Consider the following 22,688-nt stretch of genomic DNA (forward strand, 5'->3'; position numbering starts at 1 on the left):
AAAAAATATAACATTTTTAATAGGACCTATAATATATGCCGAGCCGGGCGGGAGGTGAAGGCCGTAAGAGAAGATTGCCCTCTCGATAAGGAAAAGGGGATTCAACACTAATGCTAGATTTGCATTATTCAAATAAAAATTGGGTCCAAGAATTTATTGCTCACTCCATCCAACCCATACTCTGGGGTCCTCATTTCTCTTTCACAGTCGTACGATTTTGACCTTCCAACAACCCTAACATGCAAAATTAAATAAAATTTAGCTATTTTTATCAATTTGATTTTATTTTTGGACAGAGTAAAATCAAAGTGATAGTCGATCCACTAAAATCGAAAGGACAGAAAAAAAAAAAAAAAAAACAATATACTATAATCATATGACTTTTCATATGATTTTTATTTTTTATTTTTATTATTTTTTTTCAACAGAGATTGTTGAATCTCCAATCTAATCTCACTTCATTGGACCCTATAAAATGCTGACGTGGCTTCCGAAATGATACGATGTGGCTGCTGACCATGAAAGCTGTCACGCGCTCCGACACTCTAATCTCCTCCATCTTCCATTCGTGTAGTCTCTGCACATACTCCGGCACGTACACTATGTCCCACACCACAGCTACTCCGCCGGGTTTCAACACACGCGCCACCTCAGCCAACACGCGCATCCGCTCAGCCGCCGCCGCGGCTGACTTGGGTCCGAATTCTTTTCCAACTGTGTGCACGAACGCGGCCGACACCACCACGTCGAAGCAGTTGTCACTGAAGGGAAGTGTTCTCGGGTCACCTGGACGGCACGTGACGTACTCCTGAACACCCTCGAGTGTAGCGGTCCGGAGGGTGCTGGTCGGGTTGGGAAATTGATTTGTCCCGTTCTGAGTCGGATTGAGCCCGACAACACGGCCGGAAGAACCTGATTTCTTGAGCTGTAAGGCGACGGCGTTTAGGAGGATGCCGCGGCCACAGCCAAGGTCAAGTGCATGCTTGACGGAGGACCAGTCGGGGATGGAGGAGACTATACGCTGGGACATATCCCAGTGGAGGGAGACGGCCGAGTAGAAGAAGTTTGCAGCGGCAAAAAAGAGACAGACGGCGGATAGAGCCGTGACTGATCCACTAAAACCCGCCGCAAAGCGAGCCAATCCTGGACCGGCGAGAAAATGTTGAAAGAGATAGCACACGGAATCAAAGTAAAGGAGGAAGATTAGCGAAAGAATTGAAAAGGCTATAGCATGAATAAGGAGAAACAATGGCGTTTGCCAATCGTCTACTCCATAGATCGCATAGATCTGTGTCCAGTCTCTTCCTGTTTTCCCCATAAGAGCCTGCAAATTGAACAGAATTAGATTTTTCGCCTCACCAACAACGAGGAAGAGTTAATACCAAAATCAGAGAACAATTTGGCGAATTTATAAAAATGGCAGCTTTTTGGGGTAAGTGGTTGGTTTTGACGATGAAATTGACAGATTCCTCGATTTTTGATTTGTCGACGGGGTTTGGATTTTGAGAACTGTTCTTGCAGTGAAGTAAGTACACAGAGAAACACGGTATTCTGCATTGTGATCTGTATGTGTGTGTATATATATATCATCAACTGGTTGGTTATTAACTTATTATTATTATTTATTATTATTATTATTATTATTATGTTGAGTTTGAACTTGAATGGTTAGTGATTTGAATTTGGAAGTGTGTGCTTCTTCATTTTATATGCCGGCCAAAACTATTCTTTCTTAATTCGTTCCATGAAAGATAAGTTTACCTTCTTTTTCATTTATTTTAAATTATAAATAAATTTACATGTTACGAGTATAATTAATTTATTAATTTGTCAATATGTCCTTATTTAACGTGTCTACTTATATTTAAAACATTATTCAAAATAAAGGTATATTACAAAAAATGTAAGAAAATGTTGTTATTCCAAATATAATATATTATATTTTCTAAATATGTTTAAAATGGAAGCAATTCTATTTTTGGGGTATAAAGAGAGTATTATTTTTCGACAAATTAATAAGCATGCTAAACTGACCTTATGTATTAAGATTATTACTCGTATCTCCTCTAGAAATTATAGACCTATCTTTTATATAATATGTTACGTCTCAATCTACGAGATGGGTTAAGTGACAGTCAGCTGAACAAGAAGCAAAAAAAGAGATCACGCAAGGTCAACACTCTCTTTGACATCTCCTCTTCTATGTGTCCACTGAGATGATTAAGTCATGTCTCTTTAAATTCCTTGCTCGAAATGTTATTATTCGAAACGATTTATCACCTTCCTATTGCAATACAACTTTGAGGCGAGTGACATTTCATGTGATGTACCACTTCCACAAGTTGCGCCTTGACCAAGACACAGTTATACAATACGCTTGATTGATTGATGTGACAATTCTATAGTAAGGTTATTCAATCAAAACTTTTTAGTATATGTTCAAGCTAGGGAGGCTGCATAACTAAGACAAATATGAACTAACACAATATATAGTTTTGAATAGACATAATTGAGCTTGATCAGTGATTCATTAGGATGAGTTCACGTGTCAGCACATCCAATGGACTTTTGATTCATCTCTCTTGGCTATAAATACTTACACGTACTGACATTCAAATGTAATCTTGAATCCTAATGCAAAATCTCAACGAAAAATTGATAATATTCAACCCGACATCTACATTTCAGTTTATCATTTCTCTCCCATGTCCAATATATTATATTCAATTGCCGTTTGATACCGATGTCTAAATGTACGGATAACATAAACGTAAATTAGAAAGAATAATGCTTGGTGTACATTATGGACACCATAATGGTGTCCATAATGCACACATGGTGCCCCCTATTGGACCCGGCGCCCCTTCAATAGGGGGCACCATGTGTGCATTATGGACATGGTGCATTATGGACATCATTATGGTATCCATAATGTACCCATAGCACAACCCAATTAGAAAAGAGTGAGATCTGTTGACAATTGAGTTATGTAGTATTTGAAGTCAACATAATTGGAATGAAATATTCCATTTTGAATGTTGAGGTTGAATAGAAAATGGTAAATTGCCAAAATTTTATTTCACTAATTTATAAAAGTTTGGTTGTGTTTTGACTTCGTACCGACGAATAGGTCCAAAATTTTGATAGGGAGAGACCTAGTAAAGAGAAAAATTTAAATATGTAAACTTGAAATAAGTTCAAAACTTATCCTAACAAACAAAAATAAACATTAATTTTGAGATTATTTTATGAGAAAAAAAGTTAGCCGACAAATTGCCCGTATTATATTCCGCTGATCAAGGGGAATTTCAGTCCACGAGAAACCAAATACACGCTACGGCAAATGGAATTGCTTTTAATATCTTTGTACGGATATTTTGAACAAGCCCATTCTCAGAGACAAGTCTATCCTTCACATATATGGAAAAGTTGTGTGTTTATCTATACTATTTTTATCACTAATAAAATTATGTAAATTCTTATTTACAAAAGCAATAATGTTATTTGCAGTCACTCATTGTCGCAGTCGTCCTACATGATGACATATATATGACAGTTAGTGATTTGATATATGAGGTAAGAAAAAACTATCACATTAACACATCAAATCACAAATCCCTATATATGATGTTACATAGGACGACTATCGCAGTGAATGAATACAAATAACATTACTCCAAGTTAAAGTGAATAATTCGTATTAAAAAATAAATCCAATTCCAAAATAAAATATTTGATCATTTCTTATCTCTAATATTTAAAATGATCGATCGGAATAGCAAAAAATATATTTTTCTAATATGTAAATTTTTTTTTTCATTTTTTTTGAATCAATGCACGAGTTAATTTTACATCAATACTTCGTTTCTTTTGACTTGTCATTAGAAAGATTTCTATGATAAAATTTGTATAATTTTTTAATGGCAATTACAATTTTTATGGATTCTTGTGGGTTCTTCCAAAAAAAGTAAAAGGAAAAGAAGGGTTCTCAATTTGGAAGAGTGATATGTGGGTGCCAGAGATGTAAAACGCGGGAATGACGTAAAGTAGCCAAGTGTCGAAGCCACGGCTCTGACGGTGTCACCACTCTATTTAAGAATTTTTCTTTACGTTTATTTATCGACCATTTGGTATATAACTTTTGAAAAAGTCTATAAGTTACTTATAATCTTAAAAGTCTAAAGTGGTAAAGGGTTCATTTGATCAGACTTTAAAAATCAAAAGCTATTTATTAAATAACTAAACTGTTTTTTAACATATTCGGATAATTTTTTGAAAATACCTTATTTGGTTAAAAAAAAAAAAACTTTTAAAGGTAGCTAAATTTCTAATTCAAAATTGTTGTAATAAAATTTATTTTTTTATGTTATTTTTTTTTATAATTAATATGTTGAAATGATTAAGATTCATATAGTTAATAAATATATAAAATTTATTAATCATTGTTTAATTTCATCTAATTCAAGTATTCGACTGTTCTACCAGATCGGCATTGTTAATATTTTTTCTTATTTTAAACTGAACTAAAAATTCGGAAAAATTGCAACAGCGACTCCTAACCTTTCGTTTTTTTTTTACAGACTTTATCCTAACATTCAGCGAAAGTCCCTAACTTTTCATAAATATGCACTTGAAGTCCATCTAGACGAAAACTGTTAGTTGACCGGAAAAATTCTTCAAACTATCTGTTATCGCAACGATTTTATTGGATGTTGATATCTTTTTGGACGATATTTTGGAGATTTTATTGCATATTGATCCTTAATTTTTTCAATCAATTGACGCTGTTTTGAACGATTTTCGTTCAGATGGACATCAAGTGCATATTTATGAAGGGTTAGGAACTTCCGCTGACACAAAATGAAGAATAGAGTAAGGTCTGCAAAAATGAAAAAGTTAGAGACCGCTATTGTAAATTTCCCATTTTCTTTACATAAATTTGAAAATTATCTTTAAAACAAGAAAAAAAACGTTTGAATACTCCATAAATTAACATACATCATAAAGAATATTTGAGAAGATTTCTTAATTCGAGGATTCAATTTAGATAATTAATTGGAGGAGTGTTGACAACTAATAAAAGAGGGTTTGAAATTAATGAAGCTGTCTAATAACCTAAGAAATAATGCATAAAAATTGAGCCATTCCACATATAGTGTACTTTATTATACTGTTAATTAATTTGCAGTTAATTTCCGTTGGATTAGATAATTCCTAGATCCTGCATGTTTGGCTATGTATAAGAAATTACTTATTAGTAACTAAGTTTTAGTATTTATAATTTTTCATTAAAGTTAGCTTCCTACTTGTGAAAGTCATTCTTTAAATACATTATTTGCTTAAACTATCTTTAAGCTTAGCCAAACACGTATTTGCATTTCCTAACTTGTACGACAGTTAAACACGAATACATTGTACTTTCGTAACATTTTAAAATTTTGCTCATTTTTCTTTGGTCTTATCATAAAATTCAGAATTTCGACAAGACGACCGCTAACATCATGATGAAACTAGAACTCATGACCTCGAGACATTAGTGCCAGTCCTGACTACTTGATTGATATCCTTAAGAATGCGAAATTATATATAACAAAATGAACAACAAATTTATTCAAATACTTGGAAAGAGAGCTCTTATAAGTTATTAGATTCTTAATCGAGTCAGTCGAGAAGACCCATCCTTTGAACCGACCCATGTACGCCCGAAAGATTTCAGGGTCCGATTGACAAGATTTCTGCTTTTACTTAAACTTCTTGTAGAAGAGTTTGTTAAGATACATTAGGCCCTTGATTGAGCTTCATTTTGAGGAAAAAATGTACTATGGAATAATTATTTTTTGAAGAATATGTGATTAAAAAAACAAGAAATTTTTTTGATTTACTTGTAAAATTATTTTATTGAAAAATGTGTTAAAATTGATTTTTCAAAAAATGGGGCTTAAACCTAGCTATAAATTATAAAAACATAAGAAAATCAATTTTCCCGTAGGGTCCTTTTGATTGCAAAGATGAAATTGAATTGTCAAAAAAACGAATTTCAGAAGATCCGTTGCCAATTTCAGAAGGAGATTTTTGCCAAGATCCTTTCTGCCCCTAAGGTTTAAATTGATTTGACGTCTTCATGAAGTTAGTTGATGTGACTTATCAACTTTATGTCAACTCAATTCGGGAGAAGCAATTACTCGCCCACTTTACAGACGAGGCTGATTGATGTCTATGAGCAGACACCTCATACCGTCAGATGTATATACGTGTCCCACATCCAACGGTTCATCCCACCTATAAATACCTAAGGGTTGGCAAGAGGCAAAGGTAATGAAACTCTTACTACGTAGCCCTCCATAGCAAGCATATATATTTTCTCCTCCCCTTATTATTTTGCACAACCCCTGGGTACTGTTCCGACCACCTGAACCTGACTTGACTGTCGGAGTGTATACGGACGCCACCACCTCCGCTGGTCCCTGCCGTGTGCGTCTGACCGTGCATTGATTGTGCGCGGGGAGGAATACGTGGAGTAGCTCTCGGTTGGCCACGTGGAAAGTCCAATTTTCGAGGTCAACAGATTGACGCCGCCTGTGGGAAACACTTCCCGTTCAAAGTTCTGCATTCTCCACCGGAGAAATCACCGGAAAACTAGTGACTAACCCTGAAAAGGGCACGTTCTTGAAAAAGAAGAAAGTCGAGTTATAATCTAAGTTCTCGTCACCCTTGAAAAAGGAGACAGGATGAGTTATAGCCATGAAGACGACAACCCCATGAGGGAGGCCTCTGAAGAGGAGGTGCTCCATAACAATGTTACTCACCAAAGACCCGATCACCGGCGTCGTCGAGGTGAAAGAACAGCCATGCTCACTGAAGGAATGACTCAAATAGCCGCAGGCATGAGAGAACTCGCAGCTCAGAATATGGTGATGCATGAACTTCTCATGCAAGCCCGAGGTCACCAGGCCTCTCAAATGCTCCAAGGATCTTACCTAGTGCAGGAAGCCCCAGTATCTTGTTCCCGAGACCACACCATTCAGCACAGAGAACGCCCTCTCGAAAGAGAAGTGGATGCCGAAGCCACATCTTATGTGCAAGGGAACCAGCCATCAGAACCACACTTGGGGGACAATTTCCCTCAAGAATATGAAGAACAGAGGTCAGTAAGCATATTCGATCGGATTGGGGAGGATCCTAGCAATAGGGTCCACCCAGTGAGAAGATCAGTTCGGCCAGATCAGGAACAAGAACAGGTTCTTCCTCCTCCCAAAAATAGGAGGGACAGGAGGAACCTAGTCAATTGGGGGAGTCGAGGAGAAGCACCTCCACCTCTCCATAACATTCAAGATGATGAAGGGTTAGATGGGCCCTGTCGTTCTTATGAAATTGACGACGATGATGATAACCTCCCTTTCTCAAGGGAGATTCGAAGCTTCCCAATGCCAGCAAATTTCATGCCCCCTAAGATCCCCAAGTATGAAGGAAATGAGGACCCGGAGAAGCATCTCACCAAGTATATGACACAAATGAGTCTTAGGGGAGCCTCGTCTGCTTTGAAATGCAGAGCCTTCCATTTAACACTAGGCGGAACCGCCGAAGTGTGGTACAACAGGCTTCATCCCCTAAGCATTAGAAGTTGGCCAGATTTGACAAAGGCATTCTTGAATCAGTACCTCTCGCAAAGAGAAGGAGAGGCCCCAGTGCAACGCCTGCAAGACATGAGGCAAGCCCTTGGAGAGATGCTGAAAATTTATCTTGCCAGGTTTACGGACGAAATCACATACTGTGAACAGGTCACTGACATAGAAGCCCTTTCAGCCCTGAAAGGCGGCCTCAACATGAACACTTTGTTCTGGAGGGACGTGCACAGCAAGAATCCTTCCACTTATGACGAACTCATGGAAATGATGAGAGATGAGATCGTGAGTGAAGAAGTGATTGATCACCGAAACCGTGCCATGCAGGGACTCCACCTGCCTCAGAGGCAGGTAGGTCGAGGACCCGCAGCACACCTTGTTACTCAACAATAGACTCAAGCAGGACATATAATAGCTCCCACCTCTGGACAGGCACTGTCTTCTGCCACACTAAATGGAGTGCCGGTATTGGCATATGAAAATGCTCTTGGTGAAGCGGGGCCATCTGGAAGAAACGATAGCAAGAAAAGAAGAAGAAGCGATCAAACAGGCCCTTGGAAGGGGCAAGGTTTTGCACTTTTCATCAACTCTATGGGCATGACACCAACGAATGCAGAGACGCTGCCCAGACCGGACCGACCCACACCCCTCCAAGAGGAATGAATATCCTCGCAGATCTGTCTCCCCGAACAGGGGAGATCGAAGGCACAGAGAGCAGTCACCCCGGAGAAGAGAATCAAGGGACCAAGGAGAGTCCAGACAGAGAGATTAGGCCCCATTTTCTGGGGGCCAAATCATCAGGGAAATCGACACTATCATTGGGGGACCCCACATTGGTGGCAACATCAGGAATGTCCAAAGGAATTATATAAGGGAAGCAAATGACCCACCAATAATCACTTACATTGTCAACGAGTCCCAAGAGGCCAACAGGATGGCCCCAATTACCTTCTCCAAGGAAGATGCGCAAGGAGTTCGCCATCCCCATTGCGACGCACTGGCTGTGAGGGCTGTAGTAGCCAGAAATGGGCTCGAACGCATGCTCGTCGATAATGGTAGTTCGGTGAACATATTGTTCGGCTCCACCTTCAACAAAATGAAGGTTGAACATGGGTTGATCCCCATGACAGACCCACTATTCGGGTTTACTGGGGATAGCATCGTCCCATGAGGGCGGATCACTTTGTCGGTCGAAATGGGTTCGGCACCCCTAGTGGCCCAACACTTCATGAAATTCTTAGTGGTAGACCACAGATCGGCTTATCATGGAGTATTGGGCAGCCCCGCTTTGAAGGATCTTTGGGCCGTCACATCCATCCACTACTTGTGTATGAAATTCCCAACTGAACATGGGATCGCAACGGTCCGAGGTGATCAGATGGGCTCCAGGGCATGCTACTTAAACTCGCTGCAAAAGTCGGAGCCCCGAACTGTTAATGTAATCCTAAATGAGGTTCCCACTGAAATCGGTACAGACGTGGAAATGCTCGACGCCCCTAAACAATGGCAGACCTCTGAACAAGAGGAAGACGTCGACATGGAAGAGGCCCCTGATCAAGGGCACCCTCTTGATGAGTTAGATCCCCGAATAATTGACTCTGAACCAAATGCAACCCCAATGGAAGAACTGGAAACTTTCTCCGCCAACCCAGAAAACTCCAGTCAGGTCTTGCGTATAGGGAAGACACTGTCCCTTGAAGCAAAAGAAGAGATGAAAAGCTTCCTGAAAAGGAACTTGGATGTCTTCGCTTGGAAGCATGAAGACATGGTGGGAATAGATCCAAGGATCAGTTGCCACCATCTTAACATCAACCCCTCTTGTACCCCCCATCGACAGAAGAGACGTGCCCTCAATCCGGAGAGGTACGAAGCACTGAAAGACAAAGTAAACAAACTTAGCCGCAGTGGTTTCATAAGGGAAACCATTTACCCGAAGTGGATATCCAACCCGATCATGGTCAAAAAGCCCAGCAGAAAGTGGAGGGTATGCGTAGTCTTCACAAACTTAAATAAGGCGTGCCCTAAAGACAGCTTCCCACTTCCAAGGATAGACCAACTTGTGGATTCACTGCTGGACACGAACTACTGAGCTTCATGGATGCATACTTAGGGTACAACCAGATACCCATGTTCCGACCTATGAGGAAGCTACGTCATTTATTACAGACACAGGTCTGTACTGCTACAAAGTCATGCCCTTCGGATTGAAGAATGCCGGAGCTACATATCAGAGGCTGGTCAACACGATATTTGCCGAACTCATTGGTAAAACCATGAAGGTCTACGTGGACGACATGTTAGTCGAAAGCCTCCAGGTAGCCGAACACGTAAGTCACCTCGACCAAACTTTTCAGATACTTTAAAAATATAAGATGAAGTTGAATCCCCTCAAATACACCTTTGGAGTGACTTCGGGTCAGTTCTTGGGATATATTGTCAATCAAAGAGGAATTGAAGCAAATCCAGTGAAAATAACGGCCTTGCTAGCGATGAGGTCACCTCAGAAACTAAAGGAGGTCCAAAGCCTCAATGGTCGGATAGCAGCACTCAGTCGCTTCATCTTCAGAGCCACAGATAAAAGTTTGCCTTTCTTCAATGCGCTTAAGCAAGGAAAGAAGTTCCAATGGACTTCTGAATGTGAGGAGGCCTTCCAGGCGCTGAAAAAGCACCTCGAAGAGGCACCCTTCCTGTCGAAACCTCAACCAGATGAGTCACTACTGCAATACTTAGCGATTTCAGACATGGCGGTCAGCGCCGTCCTAGTCAGAGAAGAAAGTGAGCACCAGCTGCCAGTGTACTATATCAGCAAAGCACTTCTCCCAACTGAAACACGCTACCCAGACATGGAGAAACTGGCACTCGCCCGTATCACAGCCTTAAGAAAATTGAGGCCATACTTTCAGGCCCACTCAATCGAAGTTCTCACCAACTTCCCATTGAAGCAGGTGATACAGAAAACAGACGCATCGGGACGCCTGCTAAAATGGGCAATCGAGCTCAATGAGTTCGATCTATTATTTCGATCTCGACATGCCATCAAGGGCCAGACCCTTGCATATTTTATGGTTGAGTTTGCCAAAACCCCATAAATGGAGGCGACAATGGAACCAGCCGAGCCCCCCACATAGAAATTGTTCGTAGATGGGTCCTCAGGAGAGATTGGCTCCGAGGCAGGGATCGTCTTGGAAAGCTCGGAAGGCTACAAGCTAAACTGTGTAGTAAGGTTCGGCTTCAAAGTCTCGAGCAATGCTGTTGAATACGAGGCCCTTCTGGAAAGTCTTAGACTTACTAAAGAGATGCAAGTCAAAAGGCTACTGGCGAGCAGTAATTCTCAACTTATAGTGAATCAGGTCAATGGGAACTTCGCGGCCAAGGACAATAGCATGGTTGCATACTTGAAGTTGGTTCTGGACCTAGTTCCTCATTTTGAAAGGTTCGAATTGACTCAAGTCCCCCGCCTAGAAAATACACATGCAGACGCCCTTTTAAAACTGGCCAGCAGCAAGGATTCAGAGTTGCTAAAGGTTGTCCCTATTGAGCACTTATCAAAGCCCTCCACTATCGGAGGTGAAGAGGTACTATGGATAGAAGGCACACATTATGGATGCAGCCTATCATCGCCTATCTGAAGGATCAATCACTGCCTGCTTCTAAAAGCGAGGCGCAGAAGTTAAGAAGAAGGGTTGCACACTTCGTCCTGCAAAAAGATACTCTTTACAAGAGAGGCTTCACCTCGTCACTTCTTGATGCGTGGGAGGCGAAGAGGCCACATACATACTCAGGGAAATCCATGAGGAAATCTGCTGAAATCTCTCCGGAGGAATGACTCTGGCACACAAAGTTCTCCGTCAAGGCTACTTCTGGCCGACCCTAAAAAGGGACGCTTGCCAGTTTGTCCAGAAATGTGACAAGTGCCAGCGCTTCTCGAATATTCAAAGACAGCCTTCTTAGGGCCTCTCCGTAGTCCCTTGGCCATTCGCCAAGTGGGGCATTGACTTCATTGGTCCACTCCGAAAAGGAAGAGGAAGCGCAACTTTCACCATTGTCGCCATTGACTACTTCACTAAGTGGGTTGAGGCTGAACCTCTTGCCAGGATCACCGAGGTGAAAACTACTAAATTCATCTTGAAGAGCATCAATTGTAAGTTCGGCATTCCCCACTCCTTAGTATCCGACAATGGAAGACAGTTCGACAATAGGAAGATGCGAGAATTATGCGATGAGCTAGGCATAAAGAAGGACTTGTCAACACATCATGACCCTCAAGCAAACGGACAAGTTGAGACAGTGAACAAGAATATCAAGCACACCCTGAAAAGGAAGCTTGACACCTCAAAAGGGGCTTGGGTGGAGAAACTCCCCCCACGTCCTCTGAGCTATCAGAACATCCAGCCGAACTGCAATAGGGAAAACACCATTCTCGATGACCTATGGAGCCGAGGCCAAGAGCCCGATCAAGGTCGGGGTCCCATCACACAGTTGGATACACTTCAATGAGATCAGCAACAATGAGGCTCGAATAATTGAACTCCACCTCCTTGAAGAAAGACGGGATGCTTCCCAAGTGAACTTGACAAAGTATCATCGAAAGATGACCCGCTATTATAACTCCAAGGTCAGAAACAGAACTCTTCGCTTGGGAGACCTCGTTCTCAGAAGGGTCTTCCAATCTTCAAAATCGACAGGGTCCGGAGTGTTTGGATCGAACTGGGAGGGACCTTATCGCATCCGTAGAGAATCCCAATCTGGCACTTTTGAAATTGAAGACATGGCAGGAAAGACACTACCTCATCAATGGAACATCTAACACTTGAGGAAGTACTATCAATGATAAGCCTTTATTCCGATCCGACCTCAATGTTGTCTAATGAATGAGTTTTCTGATCTGATCTCAATTGTAAATTTCCTAGCTTACTAAGTCTTGAAATTGCCTTCGGTTCTGTGTCGCATTGGTTAGTAAATTGTTTCCTCAGTCCTTCAATATATTTACTTAAGTGATCCAATCTCAAATTGTTAACTGATTAACGCTAAGAGGCACTTCATGTTTACTTAAGTGGTCCACTTCATATTAACTTGAGTGATCTGATCTTCTGTTATTAACGGGTTATTGTTAAGAGGTGCTCAGTCTTGAATGTTCATACAAGGGTACCCAGATTAATACAATAAGATAGCAGAAGCACCAATACTTAACAAAAAATTTCATTTCATTTACTTGAATTTGAAATACAAAAAGGCCGAAGCTATTACAAAAGTTAGCCCTATTCTACTGGAGGGTCTTCTCGGACCGCATTTGCCTCGACCACCTCCGGGGCTTCCGGAGCTTCTTCAGCAGGCCTATCAGGCCGGCCTCTAGTTGGTCCCCCGAACTCTGTCTCCAAAGAGGAGATATCCAGAGTGGGGTGGACCTCTTTTAGCCGACCAAACAAGCCTTGGGCACTCCAGGAGGCCCAAAAGTTGGCGAAGTCATCGTATAGGAGGTGTTATTCGAAGTGGTCAATGAAATTCTGAACGGCTACCTCCCCTGCCGACTTCAACTCCTCCTTCAAGGAGGTGATCTCCTCAGATTGAGTCTCTACCTTTTGCCTCAGCTCCACCTTTTCTTTGTTTGAGGCCTCCAGAGCCTCCATGGCGAGCCGATGGTGCTCGTTGGCGTGATCCACTCGTCGAGTCATGGCAGCCACCTGACACTCCACCTCATATAGCTCTTTCTTCAGCTGCTCCACTTCAGCTCTGGCGTCAGTCAGCTGGGCCTCGGCCTCCTTCCGTCCATTCTTTTCCTCAGTGGTCTTGCCCTGGGCCTTCCCCACAGCGTCTCCTAGTGCATTGCCTCCTCGAGGCGCGTGGCGAGGTCCTCCCTCTTAGCATTCAGATCCTTTACCAAGCCCTTCAGTTGGATGCTGGTGCTGAGAGCCCGGGTCACGCATGCACTGTTGGCCGCCACCAGGTCTTCGGCTGTGCAGGAAGCGGTCTGGTCCCTCCACTCTTCGGTCCAGTATTTATTGTGGACCACCGTCACCGCAGATGTTTCTGGAGGAAGAGCCTCTAACACTTCCTTCACCGGCTCCTCCAGGTTGATGCTGAAGAAGTCGACCTCCTTAGAGGGACGGGCCCCTTTTCTCCTCTACTGCCCCGACACTTGGGCAATAGGCACGGCAGCAAGTGGCGAAGTGGCCGGGGCAGTAGCAACCTCTGCTCGTGCAGGCCTCTTCTCCAGAATGGCCACCCTGGTTGGGATTTTAGTCTGCTTTAGAATGGGGGGTGGTCTCGCCACAGTTGGGCATTTTGAAGGGACACAGAGGAGGAGGTCTTCAGCGTCCGTGCCTTTGCCATCATCCTTTGGATGGTCTTAAAGTTGGGGTGCACAGACATCTTCTTGTTGAAGTTGTCTGCAAGGAACTAACGATGAATTAGTATAAGTGTAAAGGGTTCAGAAATATTGAAGGGTAAAGGCTTCGAGACAATTACCTTGAGATGCCATCAGGTCATGTGTAACGAAGTGTAGATTTTTTCTGATCAACTGATGGTATGACCTCTTCTTTTGAGGTAGCTGATAGATGATGCAAATGGTGTCGAAGTTTTTCGAAGACAGCTCGCACCGAGGACGAGTACCTTCAAGAGAAATACAAATGTTAGTCACGATCCGAATTGAAGAGAAATATAAAGAAACGCAACTGCGATACTCACTAAGTGTCGAGTACTTTGTGGGGACTGTAAGAGGTGCCAGGGGTCCCCCTCCATCATGTCCCATCGTCCTGCGGCTCAGCACCACAAGCTCTTCCACTCTTTGATGGAGCTCGGCAGATCGAGTACGAATGGAGTATGGGAACCCCATGAAGTAAGGTAATATCAGCCCCGGGTCTTATCCCCCCCCCCCCCCTTTAGGGATATAAAGTTATAGAGGGTCTAGAAAATGGAAAGGGGCATCTCCACCCCTAACGACGCCTCTTTTCACAACATCTAGGAGCCCACCATCTGGCTCCAGGAGTTCGGATTGAGCTGCGTCGGGGCTAGCCCATAAGACCTAAGCACCATCCTAAAGAATGGGTGAACGGACAGCCTAAGTTCGGCCCTAAGGATCGCCTCACCGCTTTCCCCCCCCCCCCCCCCCGGTTGTTACTTTAGGGATATAAAGAGTCTGAAAGACGGAGAAGGGCATCTCAACCCCAAGTGACGCCTTTTTCCACAACATCCAGGAGTCCACCATTTGATTCCAGGAGTTCGAATTGAGTTGGGTCGGAGCTAATGCAAAGGACCTAAGCACCATCCTAAAGAAAGGGTGAATTGGAAGCCTAAGGCCAGCTCTAAGGATCGCCTCACTTATGGCCACGCACCCCGACCTAGGGTAGCAGGCCCTCTCTTCAGGCTCGGGAAGGATCAGATTTATACTGTCTGGAATCTATATTCTACCCTAAGTCTCTTTAGGTCGGCCTTCTTTAGTTTAGAGGGGTAATCCAACGCCCCCCAATACACAGAAGTGTCAGCCGGGCTATCCGGCCTCTTCCATATATTCTCCCCCCAAGTATCGCTTCGGCTATATCGGAGGAGGTCGCCACAGTGGGCTCGTCCATCCTCACTAATTCTAGCCCCCTCCCTGAACCAGAACTTCCCTCAAAAGCTATTTTTCAGAAAATGAATGTCCCAAAAGTTACTGAAATCTACGAATTCAGAGTTTTTCCCAGCAGGAAATGGTCAGGTAATGATGTAAGGTCGCCGAAAATTGATATTTCTCGCCAGAAAAGCTTGAAAAAGGCCAAAAATCGCAAATGATTTGAGAGGAAAGTGAATTTTCTGTTTGCACAAGGGTGAAAATCTTCAAAGACGCTCAAAATCCGCCTTTTATAGAACGCTCCAGCTGATCTCCACCATTGAATTCAAATGCAATCAATCTAGGCCATCGAAATGAAACGTCAGATTTGATCTACGCCTAAGATCTTGTTGTGACCCTCACGCTCGCATAAAATACATCACCTCGGTCACCACCAGTCGTCAACAGTAAGTAGCCGCATTAGCTTTTTAGGGGAATAGGCATGGTACCCAACTGTCACCTTGGAAATACGCAACAGCTGTCAAATCATTTAACGTCAGATGCCCGCCTCTGGTCGATCTCCTCACTCAACTTTACAAAGCTTAGACGCACCTGACGCAAAGTCCCCTGTGGGTCATCGCCTCGGTCGCTGCGTTCCCTCCTAAGCTTTACAAAGTTTTAGCCATCTTCCAACGCATTGTCCCCTGTGGGTCAGCACACCGGTGGTAGATGAGCTCCCCACTCAACTTTACAAAATTTAGACGCACTTGACACGTAGTCCCCAGTGGGTTATCGTCTTGGTCGCTGCGTTCTCTCGTAAGCTTTACTAAGTTTTAACCATCTCCAAACGCGTCGTCCCCTGTGGGTCAGCGCACCGGTGGCAGATGAGCTCCTCACTCAACTTTACAAAGTTTAGACGCACCTGACGTGGAGTCCCATGTGGGTCATCGCCTTGGTCGTTGCGTTCCCTCCTAAGCTTTACAAAGTTTTAGTCATCTCCCAACACGTCGTCCCCTGTGGGTCAGCGCACCGGTGGCAGATGAGCTCCTCACTCAACTTTACAAAGTTTAGACGCACCTGACGCGAGTCCACTGTAGGTCATCGCCTCGGTCACTGCATTGACCTTCTTCCTACGCATCATCCAGTCTTGCAACACTTCGATCTCACATGAGTAATTCCTTACGCAGTAGCGAAGTTTTAGAGCATCTGCCTAAGATCATTGTTTCGGCGAATGCAGAAGATCGGCACACAAACTCCCACAAGTCACGGTCCACGTACGGAGGCATACACATTCAGTCGGGAAGGCAAGTCCACCCATGATATAAATATTCATACCTGGACTTGGGGGACCACTGTTACGCCCCTATCTGAACCACCTCGGAATGTCCACCACCACGCACTCCGGTCTGACAGACACCCACCCGAAGTGGTTCCGAGTGATCTCCCCAATGTCAACGACCTACTATCACATTGCGAGACATAGGCGATCTTGCTGAACTTATCGAAGAGCCCTCACCCCTGAGGCCGAGGCGAAGTGCACTACAGGGACCTCTGTCAGAAGATCAGCCACCAATTTCGGAAGAAGATTTTTGCCAAGATCCTTTCTGCCCCTAAGGTTTAAATTGATTTGACGTTTCCATGAGGTTAGTTGATGTGACTTATCAACTTTATGTCAACTCAACTCGGGATAAGCAATTACCCGTCCACTCTACAGACGCGGCTGATTGACGCCTGTGAGCAGACACCTCATACCGTCAGATGTATACACGTGTCCCACATCCAACGGTTCATCCCACCTATAAATACCCAAGGGTTGGCAAGAGGCAAAGGTAATGAAACTCTTACTACATAGCACTCTATAGTAAGCATATATATTTTCTCCTCCCCCTTATTATTTTGCACAACCCCTGGGTACTGTTCCGACCACCTAAACCTGACTTGACCGTCGGAGTGTATATGGCCGCCACCACCTCCACTGGTCCCGACCGTGTGCGTCTGACAGTGCGTTGATTGTGCATAGGGAAGAATACGTGGAGTAGCTCTCGGTTGGCCACGTGAAAGATCCAATTTTCAAGGTAAACAGCTAATACCAGAATACAGTATAAAAGACTTATCTCTTCACAAAGAACCAACAGATCTGACTCGAATCACACAAAAAACTGCAGATCTGACTTCACGAAACCAAAACCTTAGTTCTCACAACTGTTCAGATTTTACACAGAAATCACATGTATTCAAGACTAAACTCTCAAAGTATCATTCGAATGAGATGTTCAAAATAATGGCGAATCAGAAAACCCTAGCCACTCACAGAAGATGAACCCTCTTGAAAATGAAAAGCCAAAAAATATCTGAGGCCAAACGAAACGTCCAAGTGTGTGTGTGTGTATATATATATATATATCACAAAGAGCAATTGACTTATCCAATGATTTATGATGTGTCAAGTGTTAGCATCCAGTGTAACGTTCACTTTCTAATTCGCATTTTCATAAAACGTCTTTAGCTGAAAATTATGGGAGTACAAAGAACCGGGTTCGAGTCACAACAATCTCCACCTTGCTACCATAGTTTTTAGCTCATAGTGCAGCTAGGAGCATATCATATTCTCTTATTTTATACGCTCCAAAAGTACCTGTAAAAAAAATACAATGTATCAATGGATAATATCTTTAGACAGTTTTTAAACTTGTTTAAAGGTATTATCTTGGTCTCCATATCAGAAGGATTAACCTGAGTAGCAACCTTCCCAATTTTCAAAATTCCTTTTGAAATTATCAGCATGTTTGTGAATGATTTTTTTGCCCAAAAAATTAATTTTTTTGCCGTTATTTCACTATTCCAGCCGTCATATTTGACTTCTTCTCTCACAGGTGGACCCCACTTTTCTCCTAACGGTAAAAAAATCAATTCTTAAAATCACTCCCAAACAGGCTCTATATCGCTTATAAAATGATATTTAACATCTATGTGTTTAGTTCTATCATGATACATGAGGTTTTTACTTAAATGTATGACACTTTGGTTATCTGAATATAAAGTTGTATTTTCATCAACAAAACCAAGTTCCTCTAGTAATTCACTTAGCCAAATTCCTTCTTTAAAGGCATCAGAAGCAGCAATATATTCTGCTTCAGTAGATGATAAAGCTACAATTTTTTTAAGTTGAGATTTCCAACTAATCACAGTACCACATAAGGTAAAGAAATAGGATGAAGTTGATTTCCTGTTATCCCTATTACTAGCAAAATCTGAATTAGTAAATCCCTTTAAAGTTACCCCTTCTTTACTCAACTTAAACATGAGACCATAGTTGGATGTCTCTTTCAAGTATCTTAAAAGCCCTTTCAAAGCATTCCAATATTCTTCCCCAAGATTACTCATAAATCTGCTAAGTATATATATACTGAATGCAAGATCAGGTCTTGTGTATACCATCAAATACATTACAGATCCAATCACACTAGCATAAGGTACATTTGACATTCTATCATATTCTTCAGCAGTTTTAGGGCAGAAATCAGAAGAAAGCTCGAAATGGTTTGCTATAGGTAAAGTAATAGATTTACAATCAAGCATATTAAACCTTCTTAAAATTTTATTCACATAATCATGTTGATTTAAGAACAATATATATTTTTCTTTATCTCTAAAAATCTGCATATCAAGTATCTTTTTGGCAGCTCCTAATCCTTCATATCAAATTCAGATTTAAGTTACTATTTAATAAACTCAATCTCAGATTTATCACAACTGGCAAGTAACATATCATCTATATAAAGTACTAAGTACAAAGATTTTTTACCTCCATTACCTCTACAGTATAGGCATATGTTATAATTGCTTCTTTGAAAGCCAAGTTTTAGTACAAAGGTGTCTTTTGTACCATTGTCGTGGGGCTTGTTTTAAACCATACAAAGATTTCTTTAAAAGGCATACAACTTTTTCAGAATCACCTTCTATAAAGCCAACAGGTTGTTTCATATAAATTTTTTCATCTAAATCACCATACAAGAAGGCAGTTTTAATATCTAACTGATCCAGTTCCCCTTTAGACTGAACAACAAGGGCAAGAATACATCTGATTATCCTTAACAACAAAAGGAAAAGATTTCATTGTAATCCACTCCCTCTTTCTGTGTAAAACCCTTTGCAACTAATCTTGCTTTATATCTTACACTTTTGTTTCCTCCATCTCCTTCTTTTATCTTGTAAATCTATTTACAATAGATCAACTTTTGATCCTTAGGTCTCTTTACCAATTCTCAAGTATTATTCTTAAGAAGAGATGACATTTCATCATTCATTGCTGCTATCTAATTTTTAGCATCTTTGCAATTAATGGCATCATCATAGGAGTTTTCAAATTGTTCTTGATAGGTAAGCAGTGAAACAAAATCCTCACAATCAAATCTAGCAGGTGTTCTAATTTGCCTTCTCTCCCTATCTCTAGTTAACTGATATTCATTTAAGGGAGGATTTGCAAAATTAGTTTGTTCATCAGTATTAGATGATTGATTGTTTTTAGTTTCAGTAGTAATGCTATTTTCATTTTTGTCAAGTTTAGTTAAGATAGGAACATGAGAATCAGTTTCACTATGAAGTTTCTCCACCTCAATCTGAACATCTTTTTCAGTTAGATTAGTCTCCTTTCTTTCTAAACATGGCATAATAGATTCATTGAAAACTACATCTCTTCTAAGAATTACTTTATAGCCCTTTTCATTGTAAAGCCATAATCTGTACCCTTTTACATTTTCACCATAGCCTAGAAAAACACACTTAAGTGATCTAGATTCTAACTTTCCAATATTCTGATGGGCATAGGCAGCATATCCAAAAAGATTTAAGTGTGAATAATCGACAGGATTTTTAGACCATACAAATTCAAGAATATCATAATTCAGAGCACTTGTTTGAGTTCTATTAACTAAATATGCAGCAATTTTTACTGCTTCACTCCAAAATAGTTTACATAGACCAGAACTCAAAAGCATACATCTCACTTTATTCAACAAGGTTCTATTCATCCTTTCAACTATACCATTTTGTTGAGGGGTATAAGTAACTGTTCTATATCTTACTATGCCACATTCTTTGCAAAAATTATTGAATTCATAATTGCAAAATTTCAAATCATTGTCTGTTCTCGGGATCTTTATTTTGTTATCAGTTTGATTTTCAATCTGAATTTTCCATTCCTTAAAAATAGAAAAAGTTACATCTTTTGATTTTAACAAGAAAATCCAGATTTTCCTTGAATAATCATCAATGATTAGAAGGTAATATTTAAAACCAGACAAGATATTAACTGAGGCTGGGCCCCTAAATCAGCATGCAAATACTCAAATATTTGTTTAGACTTATGAATTCTAGGTAAGAAAAGGAAGTTCAACTTGCTTTCCTATCACACATTTTTCACAAATGCCAATTTCACTAAAATTTTGATTTCCAAAAACTCCTTTGTTTTGTAAAGCTTTTAAACTTTTCTTGCCATTATGGCCTAACCTTTCATGCCACAACTTTGCAAAGGTAAAGTTATCAGTTAAAGCAGCAGCAGTCAAACCAAGTAAAGGTTTTGCTTCAAGAAAATAGAGACCATGTCTCTTAGAGGCACTAATGACCAAGTCATTTCCCCTAAGAATTTTCATATGTCCTCGACCTATTTTAATGTCAAACTCCATATCATCAAGCATTCCTAGAGACACCAGATTTCTTTCTAAGTCTGGAACATACCTTGTTCCTTTCAAATTTAGGACTCTTCCATTTTCTAACAACAGTTTTATGATTCCTATTCCACTTATTTTACAGGTCATATTATTTCCCATTATATCATGCCCACCAGTTGTCTTTTCAAAGTCAAGAAAACTATTCTTATTTGGGCATATGTGGAAGGAACACCTAGAGTTAAGGATCCATTCATTATTTAGCTTCTTTGCAACAATAACAAGGACCAATCCATCTTCAGTTTTATCCTTATTGAATACTAAGGCAGCATTCCCATCCTCAACTTTCTTTTCTTTCAACTTATTTTTCTTTTTATAACAGTCTTTAATGAAGTGACCCATTTTCCCACAGTAGAAACATTTTTTCCCTTTAGCCTTGTTCTTGGATTCGGCTTTTTCATTTCATTTGTTTTTATTCTCATTAAGGTTCTTAGAATGATAACTTGGTTTACCGAACCCCTTTCCTTTTGCCATAAGGGTGTCACCACTATGATTATCCTTAATTTCAGATTTGATTTCCAATATTTTATTTCCTAAGGTATTTATAATCACATCAGTAGTAAGTTCATCCTTCCATAATCAAGAGCAACCTTAATGTCTCTATATCTATCACTAATAGAGTTCAGCAGAACTATAGCCAACTAATCTTTTGAAAATTTTTCATCACAATTGGCTAAGTCTTGGGTCAACTTTGTAAACTTATTCAAGTTATCATCTAAATCAATTGAAGGATCCATTTTAAAAGAAAAGAGCTGCTTTAACAGATAGCATTTATTTGGGATAGTCTTACTAACATACTAGGTTTCAAGTTTGGTCTAAAGTTCAGAAGCAGTTTTGGTTTCACCAATGGTTCGTATCACATTATCAAAAAGATACAAGAAAGTGGTACTCCAGGCAACTTCTTCAAGTTCAGTTTTCCTAACAGGATTCATATCTTGAGGCCAACTATCATCTAATGCCTAAGCACATCTCATTTGCATAAGTATGACTTTCATCTTTTGACTCCACATATTAAAATCACCTTTTCCATCAAATTGAGCAACTTCAAAATTAGCAGTAGCCATATCAATAGAACACAAAGTGCTTAGATATGAATCAAGAATACAAGGAACAATTTATTTCAAGTTTTGTGTAATAACAATTACAACAGTGTCACAAGTTTTAACATAGAAGGACATGTAGTCAAAAACAATATAAGGAATACAATATCAGAGATCACAGAATTATGTTTCAGTGACCTCTCCTTCAAAGACCCTCTAGATACACACCCATACTGGATTTATCTCAGATTCCCAAGGCCTCGTAGGAGCCTTTGGACAAAGAATATTTTCCAGGGGGTTTTAGTGTATGGTAAGTCAAAGGGAAAAATCCAAAAATCGAATTTAGAAAATAAATTTTCCAAAAGATTCAGAAAGATCTCACCCAACGAGTTGTAAAAACTTGATATCCTTTATCCTGCTTAAAAGCAGTTCCAAAAATTTTCAGATCTGGAACAGACCAGTGCCTTCCTTCAAAGATCCAGGTATCTTGTCCCCAGTTTAGTGCTCTGATACCACTGAAAAGCCCAAACACGATATTAAACACAAGTTACTAAGGATCGATTAATAACAGAAACTAAAACTTCCAAAAAATAAAACTGAACACAGAGGAATTTTTCGACCGAAGCCCCAGAAGTCCGATGACCCTCTGAACACCTAGTCCCCTGTTGAGCATCCATTCAAGAATGGATATTGCTCGGTTGCACTATAATGCCTTAAACTGGCAACGAAGGTTACAAACGTTTAGCTAATACCATAATACAGTATAAGAGACTTA

At 40.8% G+C, this 22,688-nt stretch overlaps 1 protein-coding gene across 1 annotated transcript; it reads right to left on the reverse strand.

Moving 5' to 3' along the window:
• Nucleotides 1–364: 364 nt before the first annotated feature.
• Nucleotides 365–1,575, reverse strand: LOC111395692. The gene has a single exon (XM_023021809.1). The coding sequence runs from the start codon at nt 1,316–1,318 to the stop codon at nt 422–424; it is 897 nt and encodes a 298-aa protein (XP_022877577.1). The 5' UTR covers nt 1,319–1,575; the 3' UTR covers nt 365–421.
• Between the last annotated feature and the right edge of the window lie 21,113 nt (nt 1,576–22,688).

Source organism: Olea europaea, chromosome 6 (genome assembly GCF_002742605.1).
Source record: "Olea europaea var. sylvestris chromosome 6, O_europaea_v1, whole genome shotgun sequence".
In the NCBI taxonomy this organism is placed as follows: Eukaryota; Viridiplantae; Streptophyta; class Magnoliopsida; order Lamiales; family Oleaceae; genus Olea; species Olea europaea.